Source organism: Tetrao urogallus, assembly GCF_951394365.1.
Source record: "Tetrao urogallus genome assembly, chromosome: Z".
Taxonomy (NCBI): Eukaryota; Metazoa; Chordata; class Aves; order Galliformes; family Phasianidae; genus Tetrao; species Tetrao urogallus.
In genome coordinates this window covers 71,399,839-71,421,006 of record NC_136816.1, presented here as the reverse complement: position 1 = coordinate 71,421,006, position 21,168 = coordinate 71,399,839, and the positions used below count along the sequence as shown (strand labels likewise).

Genomic DNA, 21,168 nt, shown 5'->3' with positions numbered 1-21,168 from the left:
AACAGCCTTTCCTTCATCCACCAGATGGGTCACTAGATCATAGAAGGAGATCAGGTTGGTCAAGCAGGACCTGCCCTTCATGAACCCATGCTGGCTAGGCCTGATCCCCCGGTCACCCTGCACATGCCGCATGATCTCCCTCAAGACGATCTGCTCCATAACCTTCCCTGGCACCGAGGTCAGGCTGACAGGCCTGTAGTTCCCCGGATCCTCCTTACGACCTTTCTTATAAATGGGAGTCACATTGGCAAGCCTCCAGTCGTCTGGGACCTCACCAGTCAACAAGGAGCGCTGACAGATGATGGAAAGCGGCTCGGCTATCACCTCCGCCAGTTCCCTCAGCACTCTTGGGTGGATCTCATCTGGCCCCATCGACTTGTGACAGTCCAGCTGGAGCAGTAGGTCTCTGACTGTTTCTTTCAGAATCACAGGGGGGTTAGTGTGCTCCCCGGCCGAGATTACCAGGTCAGAGAGAGGGGTATCCTGAGGATAACTGGTCTGACTTTTAAAGACAGACGTAAAGAAGGCATTCAGAACCTCCGCCTTTTCCTTATCCTCAGTGGTCACATTCCCAGCCTCATCCAGCAAAGAGTGGATATTCTCCTTTGTCCTCCTCTTACTGTTAATGTATTTATAAAAGAGTTTCTTATTCCTTTTCACACCAGCAGGGTGAATGAGGTTCAACAAAAGCAAGTGTAGAGTCTTACACCCAGGGAGGAATAATTGCATGCACCGGTACAGGCTGGGGGATGACCTGCTGGAGAGGAGCTCTGTGGAGAGGGACCTGGGCATCCTGGTGGATGACAGGTTGGCCATGAGCCAGCAGTGTGCCCTTGTGGCCAAGAGGGCCAATGGCATCCTGGGATGCATTAAAAAGAGCGTGGCCAGCAGGTCGAGGGAGGTGATCCTCCCCCTCTACTCTGCCCTGGTGAGGCCTCATCTGGAGTACTGCGTCCAGTTCTGGGCTCCCCAGTACAAAAAAGACAGGGATCTCTTGGAAGGAGTCCAGCCACAAAGAGGGCCACAAAGATGGTGAAGGGCCTGGAGCATCTCTCCTATGAAGAAAGGCTGAGTGAACTGGGCCTATTTTAGCCTTGAGAAAAGAAGACTCAGAGGGGATCTGATCCAGGTTTATAAATATCTGAGGTGTGGGGGCCATAGTGTGAGGCCAGACTCTTTTCAGTGGTGAGTGGAGACAGGACAAGGGGAAACGGACATAAGCTGCAGCACAGGAAGTTCCGCACGAATGTGCACAAGAACTTCTTTACAGTGAGGGTGACGAAGCACTGGAACAGGCTGCCTAGGGAGGTGGTGGAGTCTCCTTCTCTGAAGATATTCAAGTCTCGCCTGGACGCCTACCTGTGTGACCTGGTTTAGGGAACCTGCTTTGGCAGGGGGATGATCTCTAGAGGTCCCTTCCAACCCCTACAATTCTGTAATTCTGCGAAAATCTTTTCTGCTATGTTGCTTGGGACCTTCTGAGACTAATTCTGTCTCTTCCAGACATGCATATATATATATTCCTCAGTCACTACTGCACCCAACCAGCTATAACACACTATGGTATTATTCTTCCTAAAGTTGTTCTTTATAGTGAAAACTTCATCAATACTGATTAGATCCCACCTATTTCACATTATCTCTTAACAATCAAACCCCTTCTTCTAGAAGACTATACAGTCCTTGCATTGCCTAGCTACTGTCCTTTCAAAGAATCAGTCCTTTCCAACAGTCATCACAGCTTTATATTTGCTACTCAGAGTTTCTTCATTCTTTACATTACTACCCATCTTCTGTCCATGATACCATCGTGAATAGTCTAGGAAAAACACTCTGATCTACCTGGTTGGATATTATCATTTAGATTGAACAAATCTCAGCTCAAATTATAGATTTGGTCCATAGTTACTACCTACTCTTTTGTTCCCACCTATAACCACTTACTCAAACTGCATGCCAAACCTGGCGAGGAGTAATGTAACCTCACTCTAAAACAAAACAAAACAAACTTACAGATGTTGATGCTAGATTCCTTTCTACTGGATCCTGCTGAAGACTTGTAAACTAGGAATTTACTGGGGAAGGGAAAAACTGATGCAACAGGACTTGAACATTTTTAAGTAAGCTCAGCATGTATAGTGAGAGTGTAACATGCAACTGCAAATCAAGTGAGAACTAAAATTCTCCAGCCACAGTCTGCCCTGCAGCAGTTAGCACTCAGAGGCTGCTACTTCATTAGAGTATTGCTGACAAACACACAGAACTGATCAGCATTCAGAAAAGTAGGAAGATGCATCTCCCAGGAAAAAAAGTAAATAAACAAAAGAACCAAGAAAAGCCCTCAACAATGATCACGTACCAAACTACTTCCTATCTAAAACAAAAAACAAAACTTTTTCCACTTCCAAGTTTTAAATTATTTTTGTTTTTGCTGTGCATGCACATCCTACCAGAAACACAAAAAGACTGAGATGCAGCACTTGAAGCATGCAGAGAACTGTCTATAACCCAGTGAAATTAAGAACATAACAAATTGAAGATGAAAAACATGGTGTCTGAAATTCGACTTAGTAAAAAGGTTATGATTTCACCATACTTCACCAGAAGACATATCTGTGAATAGGTTTGCCTCAACATATAGAACTGTTAGAGCTAAGCCATTCCTCTTTATTCACTGACTCTCTTCCTAACCCATTACACAAGTAATCATGACCATTTTTAATTCTAGCTGTTGAATGTAATAGTTACTGTAATACTAATATTATCCTTCTATGTTAAAAGCCTTGAAAATGTACATCCAGAACAATTTAAAAATACTTTCCTATTATCCTGAAGAAATATTGGAGAATAATTACAACTACAGTTCCAGAATTAAAATGAAAACATTCTGATTTGCAGTTCAATTTTATTCCAAAATCACCACTATACTTCATGTTTAACTATGATCTCTGCAGCAAATTCTAGTTAATGTAATGGATAATTCTTCATCAATATAACAGACCCTTCTACTGAAATAGTTAGATTTAATCAGCCTAACTCTGAATTGTCTCAAAACTAACAAATACAATTTTATCAAAGAATTTTGGAATTTAGAATATTTAGAATTTTAGCATTTAGAATATGGAATACATGTCAGCCTTTCTGACCGTTCTCTTAAGTTATATGTATTGTTTGCCAACAGTGCATCATTATTTTTCCTTCTGCTGCACTGCTTTTAATCTATTAACATCAGTCTACAAAAAAAAATCCTTATTTTTACTTCATTTCACTATTAGCAGAACTACCTGTATCTTTTTTCTGATATTTCTTATCATTGTATACGTATTACATACGTGTAATTTTCACATTCTTTTCATAAAACTGATATTTTTTCACATACTTGGAGGTTCATACTATACGATCCAGACACTGAAGGAACTTTAACCATTATGTCAATCATTGGCCACAAGAGTGCCCACCTGTGTTCTGTTGAAACAGATCTAAAAGAGTGATTTGCTTGCCTATAAATAAGTCTAAAAAGATTTAACCTCTTGCAGGTATCTGCAGAAGCTAACATACTTGACTACTACGCACAGCAGCTTGCAGGACCTTCATCCAGTTAAGTTTAGTTTCTCAAGACAAAGAATTTGATTCTGATCATCACTAGCCTAAACCGGAGGAGGGTAAAGCAGTAAAATAGCACGTGACTTAAGTGGATAGTTACTTGATAAAGAATAATTAGAGAAAAAACTGCTTAAGGGCAAACCAACATCCAAAATGCAAGATAAAACTTCATAACCCACAGAATTTACGAAACAGCTGATAAGATTACTAAACAAGCAAAACCGGGGATCTTAACTTAAAAGACAAAAAAATTCAAGCTCCACATTATACAAGTGCTATTTTCAAATAACTTAGCATTGAAATAGTATCGTTACCTGCGGAGATGGAGAAAGGCTGTATAGCACTGCTTACGGAACTCCTGGTACTGTTCACTCTGTGTGCCTCCCATGCCTTCCACCATCTCCTTATTCAGCTTCATTGGGGGAGGTAGAGGCTTAGGGTCCCGACCCAAAATATAACCAAAGTCAATGTGAAATAGTTTTCCTGTAAGACAAAAGGTGAATGCAATTCCTTACTTCAACAACTCATATTGTATCAAATCTTGATGACAAACAGTAATAAAAAATAGATAAATCCCTAGGCGAAACTTCCAGAAGATAAATTGTTTTCACTGAGCACAATTCACTGCTTTCTATAATGCTTACACCTTCAGCTATCAAGCTGAAACTACAGACTTAAAGCTAATATCAAATTCACTCAGAGCAGTTAAAAAAAAAGTTTTGTGCTTTTTTGGAATACATTCATAAAGATTCAATCAGTAATGAAAACAAAGAGACATAAAATATAGTTACATAATACTCTTTGCTCCTTAAGAACTTGTTACAAAATAAAAATATTAATATACATAGTGCACTGTTTTTAGTATTGCATTTGGTTCTCTGGCATGCAATATGTTACCTCAGTCACATGTTAATTTTACCACAGGAAAATAAGAATAATGGTCTTAAAATCCTTTGTTTGGATGAGGTTAAGATTTTTTTTATCATATTTCATAATTGAGTAAACATGATTACCATATCAAACGTGCTTTAAAATTGAGGAACTTTCTCCTGAGTTTTTCCAACATTAAAATACAAGTTACAGCATTTGAGCACTACCTTTCCCTTCTCAGATCAACTATGTCTACAATGTTACTACAGAACTATCTTGAAAAAAAAAAAAAAAAAATTAGATACCCCATCTCAAAGGAGGCAACTTTAGTTACTACCTGAAGCTTATTTGAAACAATGTTCACAGTATTATCCATAAATCTATTGGGAAGCATTCACTGTCTGTCTCTTCATAGAATCATAGAATGGTTTGAGTTGGAAGGGATCTGCAAGATCATCTAGTTACCACTCCCCTGATATAGGCAGGGACACCTCCCCCTGCCCAGGTTGCTCACAGCACCATCCAACCTGTCTTTGAATGCTTTCAGGGAGGGGGAATACACAACTTCACTAGGCAACCTGTTCCAGTGTCTCACCACCCCTAAAGTAAAGAATTTCTTCCTAATATCTAGACCAAATCTACCCTCTTCCAGTTTGAAACTATTTTCCCTTTTCAATACTACTGAATCTCATGAGAGATGCAGAATGGAGCAAAATAAAAAAAAAACAGCAACTTGAAACACCAATTTCAAACATAATATTATAACGTTTGCATAATCTAAAGATTATATATATATATATATGCAAACAAAAATGCAGTCATCAGAAATGTAAGAATTCATCAATTCTTAAGAAGCCACTTTCTAGAAACACTTCTGACTTGCTTTTTAAATGGTAAATATTAACCATATAAGGCAAAAAGTGTTTTTGAAAATGTTCTACAGATTTTCAGTTTGAAATTAAATTTTGAAATGCATCATTTCAAGAATACTACAAGCTGCATAAAAAAAAAAATAGGTCAAAATGTTTTATACTAAAAAGGAAAATATTAAATAAAAAATCACAGAACCACAAAAGCATAGAGGTCGGAAAAGATCTTAGAGATTAGCAAGTCAAAATCTACCTATCATGTCCCAGCATTAAACCACATCCTTCAGACATTGTCTATACGTGGATGGAGACTCCACCATTGCTCTGGCCAGTCCACTCTAATGCCTGAATGTCTTCTTGATATCCAACCTAAATCTCTCCTGAAGAAAATGGTATCAAGTATCATCAACTCTTATCACTTGTCACCTCAAGAGATGGATACCTGCATCATCTCAACTTCCTTTCAGGTGGCTGCAGAAAGTGTTGCAGTTTTCTCTCAGCCTCCTCCAAAATAAACAATCCCAATTTTCTCAGTTGTTTTACTCAAGTCTTGTTTTCTCATCCTTTCATCAGCTTTGCTTCACATACATTCACACTATTCAAATTTCTCCTTGCATCCATGGACCCAAAACAATTTTCAAGGTGTGGTCTCCCCACACCTTGAATGTACACTCATTTCCCTATTACTGCTAGTCTGCTGAACAATTTCCTTAAGACAGAGAGAAACCGTCTTCCTGCAGTCAGCGTGAAGAAAGAAAGGAGGTAAATAAAGGACAAACAGGTGTTTGAAACGTTAGCTGAGTTTTACGTCCAAAGCAGAGTTCCCTAATGACACTAATACGTTTAATATTACATTTTCTTCATAGAGGAAAATGAAACGTGGATGCAGAACTGAAGAAGTTTTCAACATGAAACTAGAAAATGATTACTATAATTTATTTAGTCACAATAGCACAGAAGCAGAAATAGATGTACTAACTCTTGCTTCAGCATTATGGAACTGACCAGTTATGAACATGCTTTTCTGTTTCTTTTCACAGAGAGTGATGAGAGAAGTGGAGGCTGGAAGCTATCTTGGACAGAGTGATCATGAAATGACATAGTTCTCTATTCCTCATGAAGTCAGGAAGGGAGACAGAAAAACTGCTACCTTGGACTTCCAGAAGGCAGACTGAACTGTTCAGGAGACCACTAGGGAGAGTCCCTTGGGATTCAGTCCTGAACAGCAAAAGGGTCCATGAGGATTCCTCAAGAAGGAAATCTTAAAGGCACAGGAGCAATCTATTCCCCTGTGCCACAAGATGAGACAGCGGGGAAGAAGACTAGTGAAGATGAACAAGAAGCTTTTTCTGCAGATCCTAGAGAAAAAAAAAAGTATCTACCTTCTGTGGAATTAGGGACAAGCAACTTGGGGAGAGTACAAAGAAGTTATTAGGATGTGCAGAGAAAAAATTAGAAATGCAAAACCCCAGCTTGAGCTCAACTTGGCTGCTGGATTAAAAAAAGAACAACAACAACAACAAAATTACAAATATATTAACAGTGATAGGAGGGCTAAGGAGAATCCCCATCCTTTACTGGATGCAGTGGGAAATGTGAGCACTGAGGATAAGGAAAAGGCTGAGGACAAGGGGGCAGGAAGGCCCTACAGAGCAATCTGGACAGACTGGATTGCTGGGCTGAGGCCAATGGGATGAAGTTCAACAAGACCAAGTGCTAGGTCCTGCACTTTGGCCACAACAATCCCACGCAATACTGCAAGCTTAGGGCAGAATGGGTGGAAGATTGTGTGGAAGAAATAGAATTGAGGCTGTTGGTTTATGCATGGCTAAACATAAGCCAGAAGTGTGCCCAAGTGCCAAGACAGCTGATGGCATCCTGGCTTGTATCAGGAATAGTACTATCAGCAGAAGCAGGGAGGTGATCAACCCTCTCAACTCAGCTCTGTTGAGGCTGCACCTTGAGTACTGTGTTCAGTTTTAGGCTCATCATTACAAGACAGACACTGAGATCCTGATGTGACCAGAGAAGGGCAATGAATTTGGTGAGGGTCTGAAGCACAAGCCTTAAGAAGAGGGGCTGAGGGAACTGGGATTGTTTAGTCTGGAAAAGAGGAGGCCAAGGGAAGACCTCATAGTTCCCTTTCCTATCTGAAAGGAAGATGAAAGAGGATGCGGCGAGGTGGGGGGGTCAACCTCTTCTCTGACATGCCTAGTGAAAAGACTAGAGGGAACTGTCTCAAAATGCACACAGGGAGATTCCCATTGAACATTAGAAAAGATTTCTTCTCCAGAAGAATGGCCAGATGCTGGAACAGGCCGCCCAGGGAGATGGTTGAGTCACCATCACTAAAGGTACTGCATTCAAAAAACATTTAGATGTTTTATTAAGGGACATGGGATTAAGGGATTAGTGGGGAAATACTGATATGAGTAGACAGTTGGACTGGATAATCTAGGAGGTCTTGTCCAACCTGTTGATTCTACGATTCTGTATTTGTTTGCCAGTATTAGAACTTGAAGCACCTCTATTCATTTCAGCAAGCTTAAATGATCAACATTCTTGAAAAAACTGTAACAACTAGTATTTTTTCAGCTAGTCATCTGTCTGTCTGTATCACTGAATAATAGATTTTCCGTCACCAGACAAAACTGCTTGAGATCTGTCATAAGTACTCTTCAACTCAAGAAACAAATTCCATCATGGTCAATTTTCTGAGAGAAATCACAAGGATACTTAATAAGCAAACTAAATATTTGCTAGTTGATAAATGTCACATTCATGACATTTTGCATATCTAACTGTGCTAAAAACTTCCCTGAATAGTGTTTTCACACTGTTACAGAAGTTAGTTTACAAAAATGAATTTTAAAAGTAAGTTGTTTGAAGTAGACACTGATATATACAGATATCTTCATTGCATTATAGAAACTGTTTAATTAAAGAGTCTGGGAGAGGGTCTGTTTTCAGTTCACTTATCCAAATCTGTCATCATGAAGAGTTAAGGGACAATATTTGAATAAAAGAATAACTCTACTGGCAGTAATTACATCTTTTCTTAGCTTGCTTTGGAGGTAAGGAATAAGAGGCGCTAATTAATAATGTAAATTAGTAACTAAGATGTACCTGAACCATTCAAAAACATTAACATGAGTGTATATGAACACGTATCATTTCATACAAAGAATCACACACAGAATTCTAGGGGTTGGAAGGAACTTCATCAACTTATGCCTCAGTCCTAAAAATGAATAAAATAAAGATGAAGCCATCTTTTATTATTGTTACAGTTTCTCTAGTTGTGGTTCAATATTCAGCAACATTCAGCAGATTTTTAGGCTATGACTCAAACGTACACCGAACGTTTAAATTTGAATACATTCAATATATTTAGTTACATGAAAAATAATAAACAGGTTTAATTTATTTTTATTTGGTTAGCTCCAAGATCAATTAAGCCTCCATACTAAAATATGAAATAATGATAGAAGGCTCTCTTGGTGTTTTTTAATCAAGGGATGACACTTGGAATCCCACTCTAAAGAAAATGATTGAGATAGTTGATCAAGAACCTCAGGAGGGTTCCTGGATCTTTTAGAAGTTTTTACATCCCAAGTTAATGATGCTGAGGACAGTGTTATTCTGCATCATCCCTGAGAATTATCAAACCAAAACTTCTGAGAGAGAACTCTGACCATATTTAGTTAAAATTTTTATTCTGAGAATTGACTTCTACAGTGAATAGTGTATTTACTTAGCATAGTCATTCCTTCTGATACACATCTGTAAGGAAGGAGCCAAAAATCAACAGCAACTTTTCTTCACATGTACAGCTCCTCAAAACACCATTTATTTAAAATTTGTCAGCCTCAGGTGTGACGATACTTGAAAAAATAACCTTAGGTATGAATTTAAGTTGTGCAGCAGTCTACAAGAGTGTCAGCATCATATTTGACAATACCAAGCTGAGTGGAGCAGTTGACACAGCAGAGGGAAGAGACACTATCCAGAGGGATCTGATCAAGCTTGAGAAGTGGGCTCATGTGAATCTAATGAGGTTCAGTAAGACCAAGCACAATGTGGGGCAACCCCAGATATGTACTCGAACTCACGGAAGAACTCATTGAGAGAAGCCCTGTGGAGAAGGCAGTGTGGGTCCTGCTAAATAAAAACATTAATATGAACCAGTAGAGCATATTTGCAGCTTGGAAGGCCAACAATATCCAGGCCTGCACCAGAAGAGGGGAGATTTTGGTAAGTGAACTTATCAAAAAGAGGAAAATTATATTTTTTACACAGACAGATGGACAAGACAGAATTGTTTTACAGTAAAAAAAGGAGAGATTTAGATCAGATGTTTGACAAGAAATTTTTCACTGAGAGGGTGGTGAGGTGTTGGAACAGGCTGCCCAGAGAAACTGTGGATGATCCCTGGAGGCCACGCTGGATGGGGCCCTGGGCAACCTGATCGAATGCCCAATCTAGTGGCTGGCAGCCCCACGCACAGTAGGACGCTGGAACTGCACCTGTACTTGTGGTCCTTCTCAATCCAAACCGTTCTATGATTTCATGTTAGTTTAGTAGCTATTGAGTAAAGTCTTTCAGTTCTGAAATAACGTTACAAAAAGCCGTCATCGATTGAGAGTTCCTAGAGTTACATAACTTGACTGGTAAAAAAAGCCAATCAGATTTAGAGGATTGCTTATGTCATAGAACAGATCAAGTTGGAAGGGACCTTCTGGAGAACATCTCATCCAATTTCACTGCTCAAGTAGTGCCACCCAGATCAGTTTGCCCAGGACCACATCTAGAAAGCATTTCAATCACAAGGATGGAGACTCCTCAGCAAACTTTGCCAGGGTTCAGACACCTTCACTATGATTAGTATTTCATGCCACATAGCATGATATTTATATATAATTATCTATCCTCTCAGTACCAGACATCTTATGAACTTCATGCTTCTTTTAGAGGCTTTTTTCCCCTTTCTTTAACATACAGTGAGTGCCACAATAATGCACATCTTAGGTCGTGGTCCAACTTGATGATCTTTAAGGTCTTTTCCAACCTGAGTGATTCTATAATTTTATTTTATGACTCTATTCCATTTTCTAATCCAGTTTCAGATTTATTACACATTAATTTGAAAAGGTTTATAATTATTAGGATGCTTATAAATTAAAGATAAAGACAAAACTGGACAAGTATTGATTTATTACTTTTTCCAAATGACTGTTGAATTTCTATACCATGACATTATTCATTTAAAAAAATAAAAATTAAAAAAAAAAAAAGGGAAGATACTTTAAGAGGTGAAACAGATCTGATCCCGAGACATTTTTGTAGGGCTAGAAATAAAAGACATGGATTTCTAGTTCAGGGATACTGAAAGTAATAAATTCAATTGCTTAAATATAAACAAGAGAGTATGCATATATGATCATACCATTTAAGAAAGGTGTTTCTAGCTTACATTCCTTGAGGTAAGAGGTTAGCTTTCCTAACTTATAATGTCTTGGCTTGTGAAAGAACAAAGGTAGCAAATGAAAATAATTTCAGGCTCTGAATTTACTGTGGTTCTGCACTGCCCTCTGCTGTTCTGTTTAAATTGTTCCTGTAAGTCAAACTAAGCTACAGTTACTTCCTAACACAGCTTTACCTCTAAAAAACTGAGTTATTATCAGTCTGACTATGCAAACAGTAACTGTAATAAAAAACACTTTATACCCATGTCATATAAATAATTCAAACTTCCTGACAGATTTTTGAATGTTCATCTGCACAACTGCGATCAAATAAGGGAAAACATATTTGCTTTAGCTGTTATCCCACAAGCTTACTTCAAGACATTCTACCAGAATTAATTTCCAACACTTTCGTATGAAGTACTCTGAGTCACTGCATCATATGCCTCAGGCATACTGCAAAGCAATCCATGTGGATATGTCTCATTTCCCCATATAAGATATTTTATTTACACTTTTGTCATTCAGTAGATGCTTACTTTACTATAAACACTTAACATCCAACTTTTCTTCATTAGTAAATGAACATATCTGAAGTATCAAAACACCTACAGAAGCTATGGTTCAAAAGTAAGCATGCAAAAAAAAAAAAAAAAATCCATATCCATATTTATTAAGGGTTTCTGCACTTCATCTAGCTATGAAGTTACTTTCAACTAAAATATTTTAACTTCTCCCATCATATGATATTAATGGTATTAGTTAGAATAGCTTGATGGTAAACTCTCGTACTGCCACTTAGTTGAGAAACTCAACACAATTCATCTGAGACTATTTTCTTCCGTACTTGCTAAGTGCTTTCTAAGCATTCAAACAGAGAAATTCCAGAAGATAGGTTGATCAACAAGGCAAGCTATCTAGAATTCCTTGAAAACACAAAAACTTGAAATACAGAAGATATCCAGCATTTTTATTTTGCTACACAGGAGGCAGGGAAGAGAATTAAATGAAATATTCTAAATAAAAAAGACAACAAAATGGATGCTTTTTTGAAAAGCAGTTTCCTAAGTAAGAAAGCATTTCAGGGTTTTTGTTTTCATTGGCATTTTGGGTTTTGTTTTTAAACCTTCCAAACTCTTTCAAAAATGAAATGTTTAACTTCAAATTAGAGATTATATATAATACTATTCAACTTGAAATAAACAGACTGCACCTCTTGAGTCCTAATCATTATTTTAGCTGAAACCATGCATTATTTCTTTTAAACCATTACAGAACTTAGTAATTTAGAATCACTAACATTATGCACTCTACATGGCCCATTATCAGTACATATCATGCAACAAAAAGTAATGATACAAACAAAACAAATTAGAGATATTCAAAATACATGTCTGTTATTTTGAACTGCCAAGACACATGGGTTTTGTTGCAAAGGAAAAGATGCCATCTTTTTTTTAGCAGCATTCCTGTATGTAACGGAGGTCTACAAGAAAGCCGAGCAGGAACTCCGATCAGGGAGTGTAGAGACAGGACAAAAGAGAGGATAGATTTAGACTCGAAACTGGAACAGGCTGCCTAAAGAAGCTGTGAATAGATGTTCCACAGCTGGAAGCGTTCAAGGCCAGGTTGGATGGGGCTAGTCCAGTGACAGAGGATTGGAACTAAGATTTTTAAGGTCCCTTCCAAACCAACCCATTCTATAATTCTGTGATATATCTCATTTAATTAAATGATAACTTCTACTACTTCTGCTCCCTCAATCATGTATTTGTAACGGGTAGGACATTAAGACCCTAATCACTTTTACAAATAGCTGGGAAAAATAAAAACCCAGCTTCAGTAGGGCTCTGGTATGATCCTGACTATCAGTTATTCTGATGGAACACTTGGATTATTACTTTTCTGGGGCCTGGCTTTCTTTAAAAAAAGAAAGAAAAAAAAAAAAAAGTGTTCAGAAGCAAGAAAAAATTTTGGAGTGAACGCTGCTCTGCCAGGTCTTATGTGGCATTCCCAGTTTGGGGTTGCATCATGTTTTCAATTCCTTAGAAAAGCACCTGTAAAGTTCACAGTACCATTTCTTTCAGAAGAAAGCAAAATCTGAGAGAATATCAGATATCAGGGAAGTTATGAAGATTATATCTAATTCCATGTGACAACTGAGAATACTTGTCATAATATCTACTGTATTAGGAACAGTGTACATAAAATATTAAAATGCAACTGGCATGCAATTAGTACGTCTTGAAATTGCTTTTAACTGCATGTTAGGAAATCTGAAAAACAGGAACGTAACAATTTAATGAATAATTAAATTGTTTGATGAAGATCAATTAGGATATTTGGAGTTATAATTACTTCACAGCTACCTACTACAGCATTACTTTTTTCAGCTTTGAATAAGCTGTTATAGAAAAAATTGAAGTATGATATTTATACAAGTTTAAGACAACAGCAACAGGTTTTTTGATCCTAGGAAAGGCAAACAAGTTTCATCCTATACTATGCCCATACTACTTTCAAAAATGTCAGCATCACTTAAGAAAAAACTCCTGTTCTTAAACAGCTCTGAAGTCGAGCTTTCGTGAGTACAAAAATTCCAAAGTAGAACACAGGATGGTAAAATAAACCAAGAGAAATCTGTACAGAAAGCTAGTGTTTGTAAACATTTCTTTGTTCAAAAGAATTCAGACTTCAGATATATATAAGCTGTGGTTACACAAACATCAATACCACATACCAGCTAAATGTTATCTCTTGCCTAATTTGATTAATCTACTTGTTTCCTTACTATTCATCTGTCATGTATTTTATTTTATTGGGGGGTTGGAAGTAAATGATCTTTTAGGTCCCTTGCAAAATAAACTCTTCTTTGGTTCTATACTACTAGTAATTTAAACATACACAAATGACATTATAAAATTATACTAGTAAAAGGAATTTACCTGTTTTTGTTAGTAAAAGATTATCCAGATGTCTGTCTCCAACTCCAAGGATGTAAGTAATTACACAGTAACCAGCTGTAACGAGTAAATTGTAAGCATCAATACAAGTACCTTTCCTGGAGAGCAACAAGTTCTGTGCAGTTAACAACAGCATATAATGTAACCGTAATTTTTGCTCACAAGCAATATACCACAGAGGGTCAGAAGACCGGGACGAATAATCCAGATTATCAGCAATACGAAGAATGCAAAGTAATAAACTAAAATTTGAATTTACTCAGAAACCTAAATTAAACTTTTGCTACACAGTTATATGTATAATGGCGTCAAAAAATCCAGTGTCTTTCAATACTTGGATTAAAATATTTCAAAGCACTTTGGGCAAATTAAATGTACACACTTCAAACATTTAAAGATATTTATCAAACTGTAAACAAGCATTAGACATTGATATGAAACTGAATGCACGTGTCAGTAGTAGTTACAAGCTAAGAAGAAAGCTAGGATGTGATAAATAAATTATATCTAATGCAAACACATTTCTTTCACCAACTAATCAGAACCATTTTAGGAAGTTCTAACGACTGCATCAGAAAAAATAAAAAAGACACTGTAGAGCAACAATTGAATGACATTTTTTGTAGGAAAAAGCTGTTCAGTTTAATGGACAGAAAACATGATTTTGGACAGAAAACAGGTTTTAACATGTCTCTTACGCATCTTTTATGCATCCATTTACAGAGCAAAAACTACACTACCACATTTTCTTTTAATCCAAATGGAATAAGAAATTAAAGTGTCATCTAAGAAAAAAAAAAAAAAAACACTTCCTTTACTAGCAAATTAGAATTTTCTATCTCAAATACAGACGATTAATTATTGAACAAATGTTTTACACCTCCCTGAATTATGAAGAATCTAACTGATGAAATAGAGGAATTGTAGATAAGATTACTGCTAGAAAGAAAGGCATTTTCAACTTCTAATCTCTTCAAGAAAAAGGAAAGAGGGCAGAGGAGAGAAAAAGTATACTTCATGTCAAACTCAAAATTACCCTTTTATTAGTCAGCAGCATTCCCCCTTGAGGGCTTTGCAGACTCCTTGATCGTAATGGGAAAAAAGCTGAAATGTTTTGCAATACTCCTCCTTTTCACATACCCACCTTCCCCCAGAAAGGCACTAGGTAGTAAGAAAATTCGGATTTTCTTTCATTATCTCAAAAATCTATGTAATGATGCTAATTACCAAAAAAACTCATGGCCTCTAATTCTACCCTGAAAGCTGCAAGAAACCTGAACATTGCTGTAGTCCTGACAAATTAATGACTAGCTTTTTGTTCATTAGAATCTTTCAATTAAAAATGAAAGTTAAGTTTAATAGCAAATCACTTAATGACTGGTCTGCTGAATAAACTTTAGACCTCATCGGCTATACAAGCAAGATCTACCCTTGCTACAACAGAGGTTCTCACAGCATGCAGTTGTATAGTCCTCCAGCTGCTGACATCTAAATTGAAGTGCCTCAGTAACTCATCAACCCCAATTATTATATTTCAGAAACAAAATTATCAGTCACAGTATCATTACTGTCACTTACCACAGCTCTTAACATACGTGTCCATCACCTCTGCACTTATTCCATGAGGTCCAGTCTCACTAGGTGCGTGCTTTCTGAAGAAGTTCTGGGGAAGTCATCAATACATTTAGTTACCCTTTATCACCCGTAACATGATTTTTATAACTAGTAATTCAAGACATAAAACAAGACCACAAACAACCAGTAGCGTCAAGTTAAGGTAACAGCCACCTCCCAATTCCCACCAAAACTAGTAAGATCTATTTAATTCTACATTGCTGTCTTTACATTTCATTTTAATCATCATATTTGCACACTCAACAGAAACAGATATGAATTTTAAATTGAAAAGCAGATCTTTAAAATAATCTCAGAAAATTAAGAACGCATTAAGAATAACCATGAATACAAAAGTACGTCTGTTTGTGACAGGTCAGGAAAAAATCACACTGAACTAAGTTCTGTGAAAGAAGAATCTGAAACAGCTAGCTGACAATCAGCTGAACATGAGCCAGCAGTGAGCCCAGTGCTTCCTGGTCCACCCAGTGGCCAAAAAGGCCAGTGGCATCCTTGCTTGTAAAGAAAGTGCTGTCAGCAGGGAGCAGGGAGATAATCAACCCTTGCTCAACTCTCCTGAGGCTGCACCTTGAAAACTTTTCAGTTTTGGGCCACTCACTAAAAGACACTGAGGCAATGGAGTGAGTCCTGGGAAGAACAACAAAGCTGGTGAGGGGTCTGGAACACAAATCTTAGGATGAACAGCTGAGATAACTCGGATTGTTTAGTCTGGAGAAGAAGAGGCTTAGTCCTTATCATTCTTTACAACTACCTGATAGGAAGTTGTAGCAGTGTGGGGGTCAACCACTGCTCTCAGGTAACTGGTGACAGAATGAGAGGGAACAGCCTTAAACTGTCACAGAAGGTTCAGATTATAGGAAAAAACTTCTCAGAAAGAGTGGTCAGGCACTGGCACAAGCTGCCTAAGGAGGTCATGGAGTCATCATACCTGGAGATGTTCAAGAAACATGGGGATGTGGCACTTGGGACATGGTTAATGGGTATGGCAGCAATGAGTTCAGTTGGACCAGATGATCTTAGGTCTTTTACAGCTTGTGCTATGCTTGAAGCTGTATGATTTTTTTTTTTGTCTAACACTATTCAACTACATGTCCCTGTTTAATCTAATGAATGATACAGATGTCAAAAATTAAATGGACAAAATATGTTGTTGCTCAATCTAAAAAACATTACTACATGCTTTAACAAGGTATCAAAATCACTGAGTAAACAACAGAAATATCTTAAAAACAGAAGAATACAGAAAAGCGTCTGGCATTACTTTCATCATTACAGGAAACCCACAATTTCAGTATCACAACTAAAGATTGAGTTTAATTATATATATGGTGTTACTCTTAGGTCATGAGACAGTCATGTGGCAATTAAAGTGTGGTTTTCTAAAGCAAAAAAAAAAAAAAATCTAGTCCATTTGAAGTCTACACCTGTCTTCTAAACAGCAGACACAAAAAAATCAGTGGAGACTGTAAAGACTGATGCATAAGATCTAAGGCTGCAATTTACACTGTCTGATGAGTAGAAGACCTAAGTACTACACCACAGACCTGTATACTTTCCTCAGTAGCAAGAACTTCTGCAACTGGCACTGACTGAATAAACTGCATGAAGCCTGCAAAAGAAACAACAAAAAATTTGAGTGCACAGACATCTGAAGATACAAATTTTTATTAAAAGGTTTCACTAACACATTCACTCAACTGGTTCTCAGCAAACTAGCAAAGCAAAAGAAAAAACACAACACTTTTTTCCCCGAATTTTCAGGCCTTGATAACAGTACCACTTATCCTAACTCCCAATCAGGACAGAAAAAGCCAGTTTCAAACTTTCAACAGAAGAGAAAGTTATATCAGTGACATTCTAAACGCTTATCCACAATGGATCTGAAAGCATAGCCAAGTTTGATGTTGTTCTGTTTTTTTTTTTTCCCTCCAGTCAATGCAAAGGTCAGTAGGAGAGTTCATGTGATTTGTCCAAGACCTCGCAGCAAACCAGCATGAAAATAATGTCTGGAAATAGTCTAATGACTGTCACATATCACAACCTATGGAATACCGTGGTCAATTAAGTTGGTTACTTCAGTAATTTATATACTTTATCTTACACATTTGAGTTCTTTTTCCAGAATGCTGTATATTAAGTAAAGTATCTATGTCACAACAGTCAATGAAGGAGAGAAAGAAAAATACCCAATACTGCATTTTTGGAAAACAAAGTACTCATACCATGTTTTGTACTGGTAGCCAGCACTTTATACGGCGTCAGTTTCAAATCCAGATTTTCTTTTCTTAGCAGCTGGGATGGAGTAGAAGGAAGTATTAAAATGAGAGCAACAAAAATCAGCTATGTTTCTAAAATAATACTGGACATTGATCTATGAAGTTCTTCACTGTAATGAGTAATGAATAAAAGCTGATTTAAGAATTTTTTTTTTTTTTAAATATAAACAGAATCTGAAAAGATCTATAAAAAAAAAGTAAGGTCAGAAAAACCCTAAAATGTATTAGCTATGTCAGTAGCCATATTAGACTCATTAACAGTTTTTACGAGTCTTGCTGTTGAGAAGAATCAAGAACTCAGAAATGCCACATGAGACAGCAATCCTTACCTTATCCATAAGTGAAATTATCTGAAGAATAAGTTGATCTTGACGTAAATCATCCCCGTGCTTAAAAATTACAGGATATTTGCTTCCATCTTCTGTCTTGAAGAATAACTGAGCGGGCATTAAAGCACTCTGGAACAGAAAATCCTACTGAGCTGGCTCAAAGCAACATCCACATTAACATCTTGCTACAGTACATTTCTAAAATGTAAATCCATATTTACAACATTATAAGTAAGTGAAATAGGCAAGAATAAGGCATAAGGTATAAAACTGAGTGACATAGAAGTCTCCTTGGTTATTAGCAGCATGGCAGCAAGGACCAGAAGTTTCTTAATGTTCCTCATTATCTGTCAAAAAATAAGCAAATCCAAAAACTTCTTAAAGTAGTTACCGACTATTCAGGAATCAATTAGACTATGTCATTCTCAGATATCACAGTTGTGATCTAAGCATGTTATAAAACATAAAAATAAATTAAATCCCTTCAGTTCTTCACTCTTTAAAGAGAAAAAAAAATAGTGAAGTGTAAACGATACACTCCCTAAATGCTACCCCCAACCCATGCCTGAAGACAAAAGGGCAGAAGGATTCAAATTGTTTGCAGGCATTTCATTCCAATCAAAATGAAAGCGCTGAGCAAAAGGTCACAACAAAACAAATTTTAACTGACCAGATCAAAAAGACACAATTATAGGATAAACATCAAAGAAATGCTAGAGGCAAGTCATCTTTAAAAATTAACTGCTTCCTTAATCTATTTAGTAAAAGCAAAAATGCCATTTTACGTTGTCGTTAGTGAAAATCAATTTAATTGTTTGTTGTTTCTTCAGATAAAATGGATTGAAAGGGATCAATTATCGACATGAATAATTTCAACTAGTGCAAATGACCAAGTCGCTTCCCTCAACACAAAAACAATAAAAATCAAGGACACTGTTTAATATTTTAGCAGCAATGCTATATTTTTCACATGGAATACATTTTTTTTTAAAGTTCCATAAATCTGCCATGTGATGTCCAAAAGCACCAAAAATTAGTCATTCATCTAGGAGTTCGATTTTTTTCTCACAGAGCAAGATTAGTGATTAAATGGAAATCAGTAACCATTCAGAATCAGGCCAAAGTTATCTCCAATTTAAAAACAAGCTACTTGAGCCTGTAGTGGGAGATGAGTACTCTTCAAAGTAAGGGATACAAAAAAAAAAAAGTGAGTGGGGTATCAAAGTTGTCAAACATTTTACATATTTGGAAAAACGTTTCCCTAAGTTGACAGAAATTAATACATTTCACAATCACCAAACTTTGCAGGTATAAATAAATTTACAGCCTGGTAACATGCTGCAAGAGCAGCTAGAATCTTTTTTTCCTTCTTTAAAATTAGCACTTAAGCTGCTGGTTAGAGGCCTGACCAGTAAAACATATTTAGGTTGACTACATAATTAAAGTTAAATTTATAGGGAGGTACTACATTATTGAACACAGGTCCAGGTTAGCATAACCATCCACAATCCAGGTAGCATAAGCAGCAAAACAAAACTAGTTCTTTTAACAGCATACTGACTGTTCAGTAACTACACTAAGGAATAGCCATATAACCACAATCAACAGAACTGGTATAATTTAATGAGTTATTTATCCTTAGGTTACATGATCTACCAAGCAGTCCATTGCTACAAATGAACAATCATTTTTCTTTCCAGCCCCTAACAAGAGGTTTATTTTAAAAAGGAATACATGCTCATTATGTATCTCAGGTGACTTGATTTGTAAGATTTTTGATCATAAACGATATTCCTGCTGACCAGAGACTCATCAAGATTCAGATAAATTCTGAAGCATTGTCAAGTTGGGAAGAACATCTCTGGCTGGTGAACCACTTGCATTATTGAAGTTTTGTACAAAAATTTTTACCCTTTTCTAAAGGAGAACACAGCTACTTCATAACATTATCAGTCTTTCAAAAGCTGTTTGAACTTGGTGCCTAAAAATACTTCCAGAAAAACAAACTAACAAACAACAAAACTGTTATTCAGTCACTTTAAGAACATGTTACAGTTAGATCTTGCCTTGACTAGATCAGATCATTTCAACATTCCAACTGATGTTTCCAAGCTTGGTGGCCATAGTTTGTATTGCATCTATTTAGATGCCATTTACCTTGAAGAGTGTGGCTTTTTCTGGGATTATTCCTTTAATTTTCACCTGAGGTTCCAGAGGAAGAGGAATAAGTTCCATGTCTGCTAAATTCATCTTTTCATTATCTGCTAGCAATGCCTGAAGCCTCTCATTCTAAAAGAAAAAGAATCAAATGGTTGTTTTTTACTCAAAGCATACTTACTAGGTACACATGAACAATTAAAGTCTTCTAACAGTAGATATATAATAATTACTAATAAATCACTATTTTTTTCAATTCTTTATGCTTCAAAAATCAAAGCCGTGTGGTTTAGCTTGAAAAAAGAACATCTGAAAGAACACTACCAAAACACTGCACAAGCAGGCAATACATTCCTATGGACTAAAAAACCCTTCAATCTCTTTAGGTGATTATACCTTTCTTACCAGCACATAGCACTACCATAAAATTTCAGAGAAGTTATACAATGCTTAAATGTTTCATTTTCCTCCACAAACATATCCCAAAGACAGAAAAAATAGTGGAAAATCACACCGAAAACTCACCTTAAAGAATAATAGTATACATCAGAAGAAAAGAAAATAAATTTCTCCAAGAAATTCCTTGGAGATCCTGCTCCTTCTCCATACCTGTCAAGCTCACCCAGAATTTTAAATTAGAGTGGTGAAGTATCTTAGAAGGTACTTATGTCAGAAATTCTTCTCAAGGCTAACAGTTCTGTTTCATGTAGTTATACACTCATCTTACAAAGGAATAGCTTTTTGATTTTTGCTCTTGCAACAAAATAAGTCTTGCTAGCTGAATTTCTTGATTTCTTACACTGACATAAATTTCCTTGCACAAACAAACAAATGAACGAAAAAAATGAAGGTCTGGTAGACACTTTGCAGTAAAGAAGGCTAATGGTATTGGATGTATTAGGCATATTGACCCAGAACTCAAGGGAGATGATCGATCCTCTTCAATCAGTATTGACGAGGTTGCACCTGGAGTGCTGTGTCCAGTTCTGGGACCCAGATTA

General features: G+C 36.8%; 1 protein-coding gene across 1 annotated transcript in view; it reads right to left on the bottom strand.

The window, feature by feature from the left end:
• The window catches only part of PIK3C3 (phosphatidylinositol 3-kinase catalytic subunit type 3), a gene marked incomplete at both ends in the record, with an annotated part of 65,654 nt that overhangs the window by 17,259 nt on the left and 27,227 nt on the right, over nt 1–21,168 (bottom strand). The window contains 7 exon segments of the mRNA XM_079548930.1: nt 3,918–4,086; nt 13,753–13,827; nt 15,349–15,433; nt 16,950–17,014; nt 17,628–17,697; nt 18,011–18,139; nt 20,168–20,299. Coding sequence (XP_079405056.1) covers nt 3,918–4,086; nt 13,753–13,827; nt 15,349–15,433; nt 16,950–17,014; nt 17,628–17,697; nt 18,011–18,139; nt 20,168–20,299 — 725 coding nt within the window.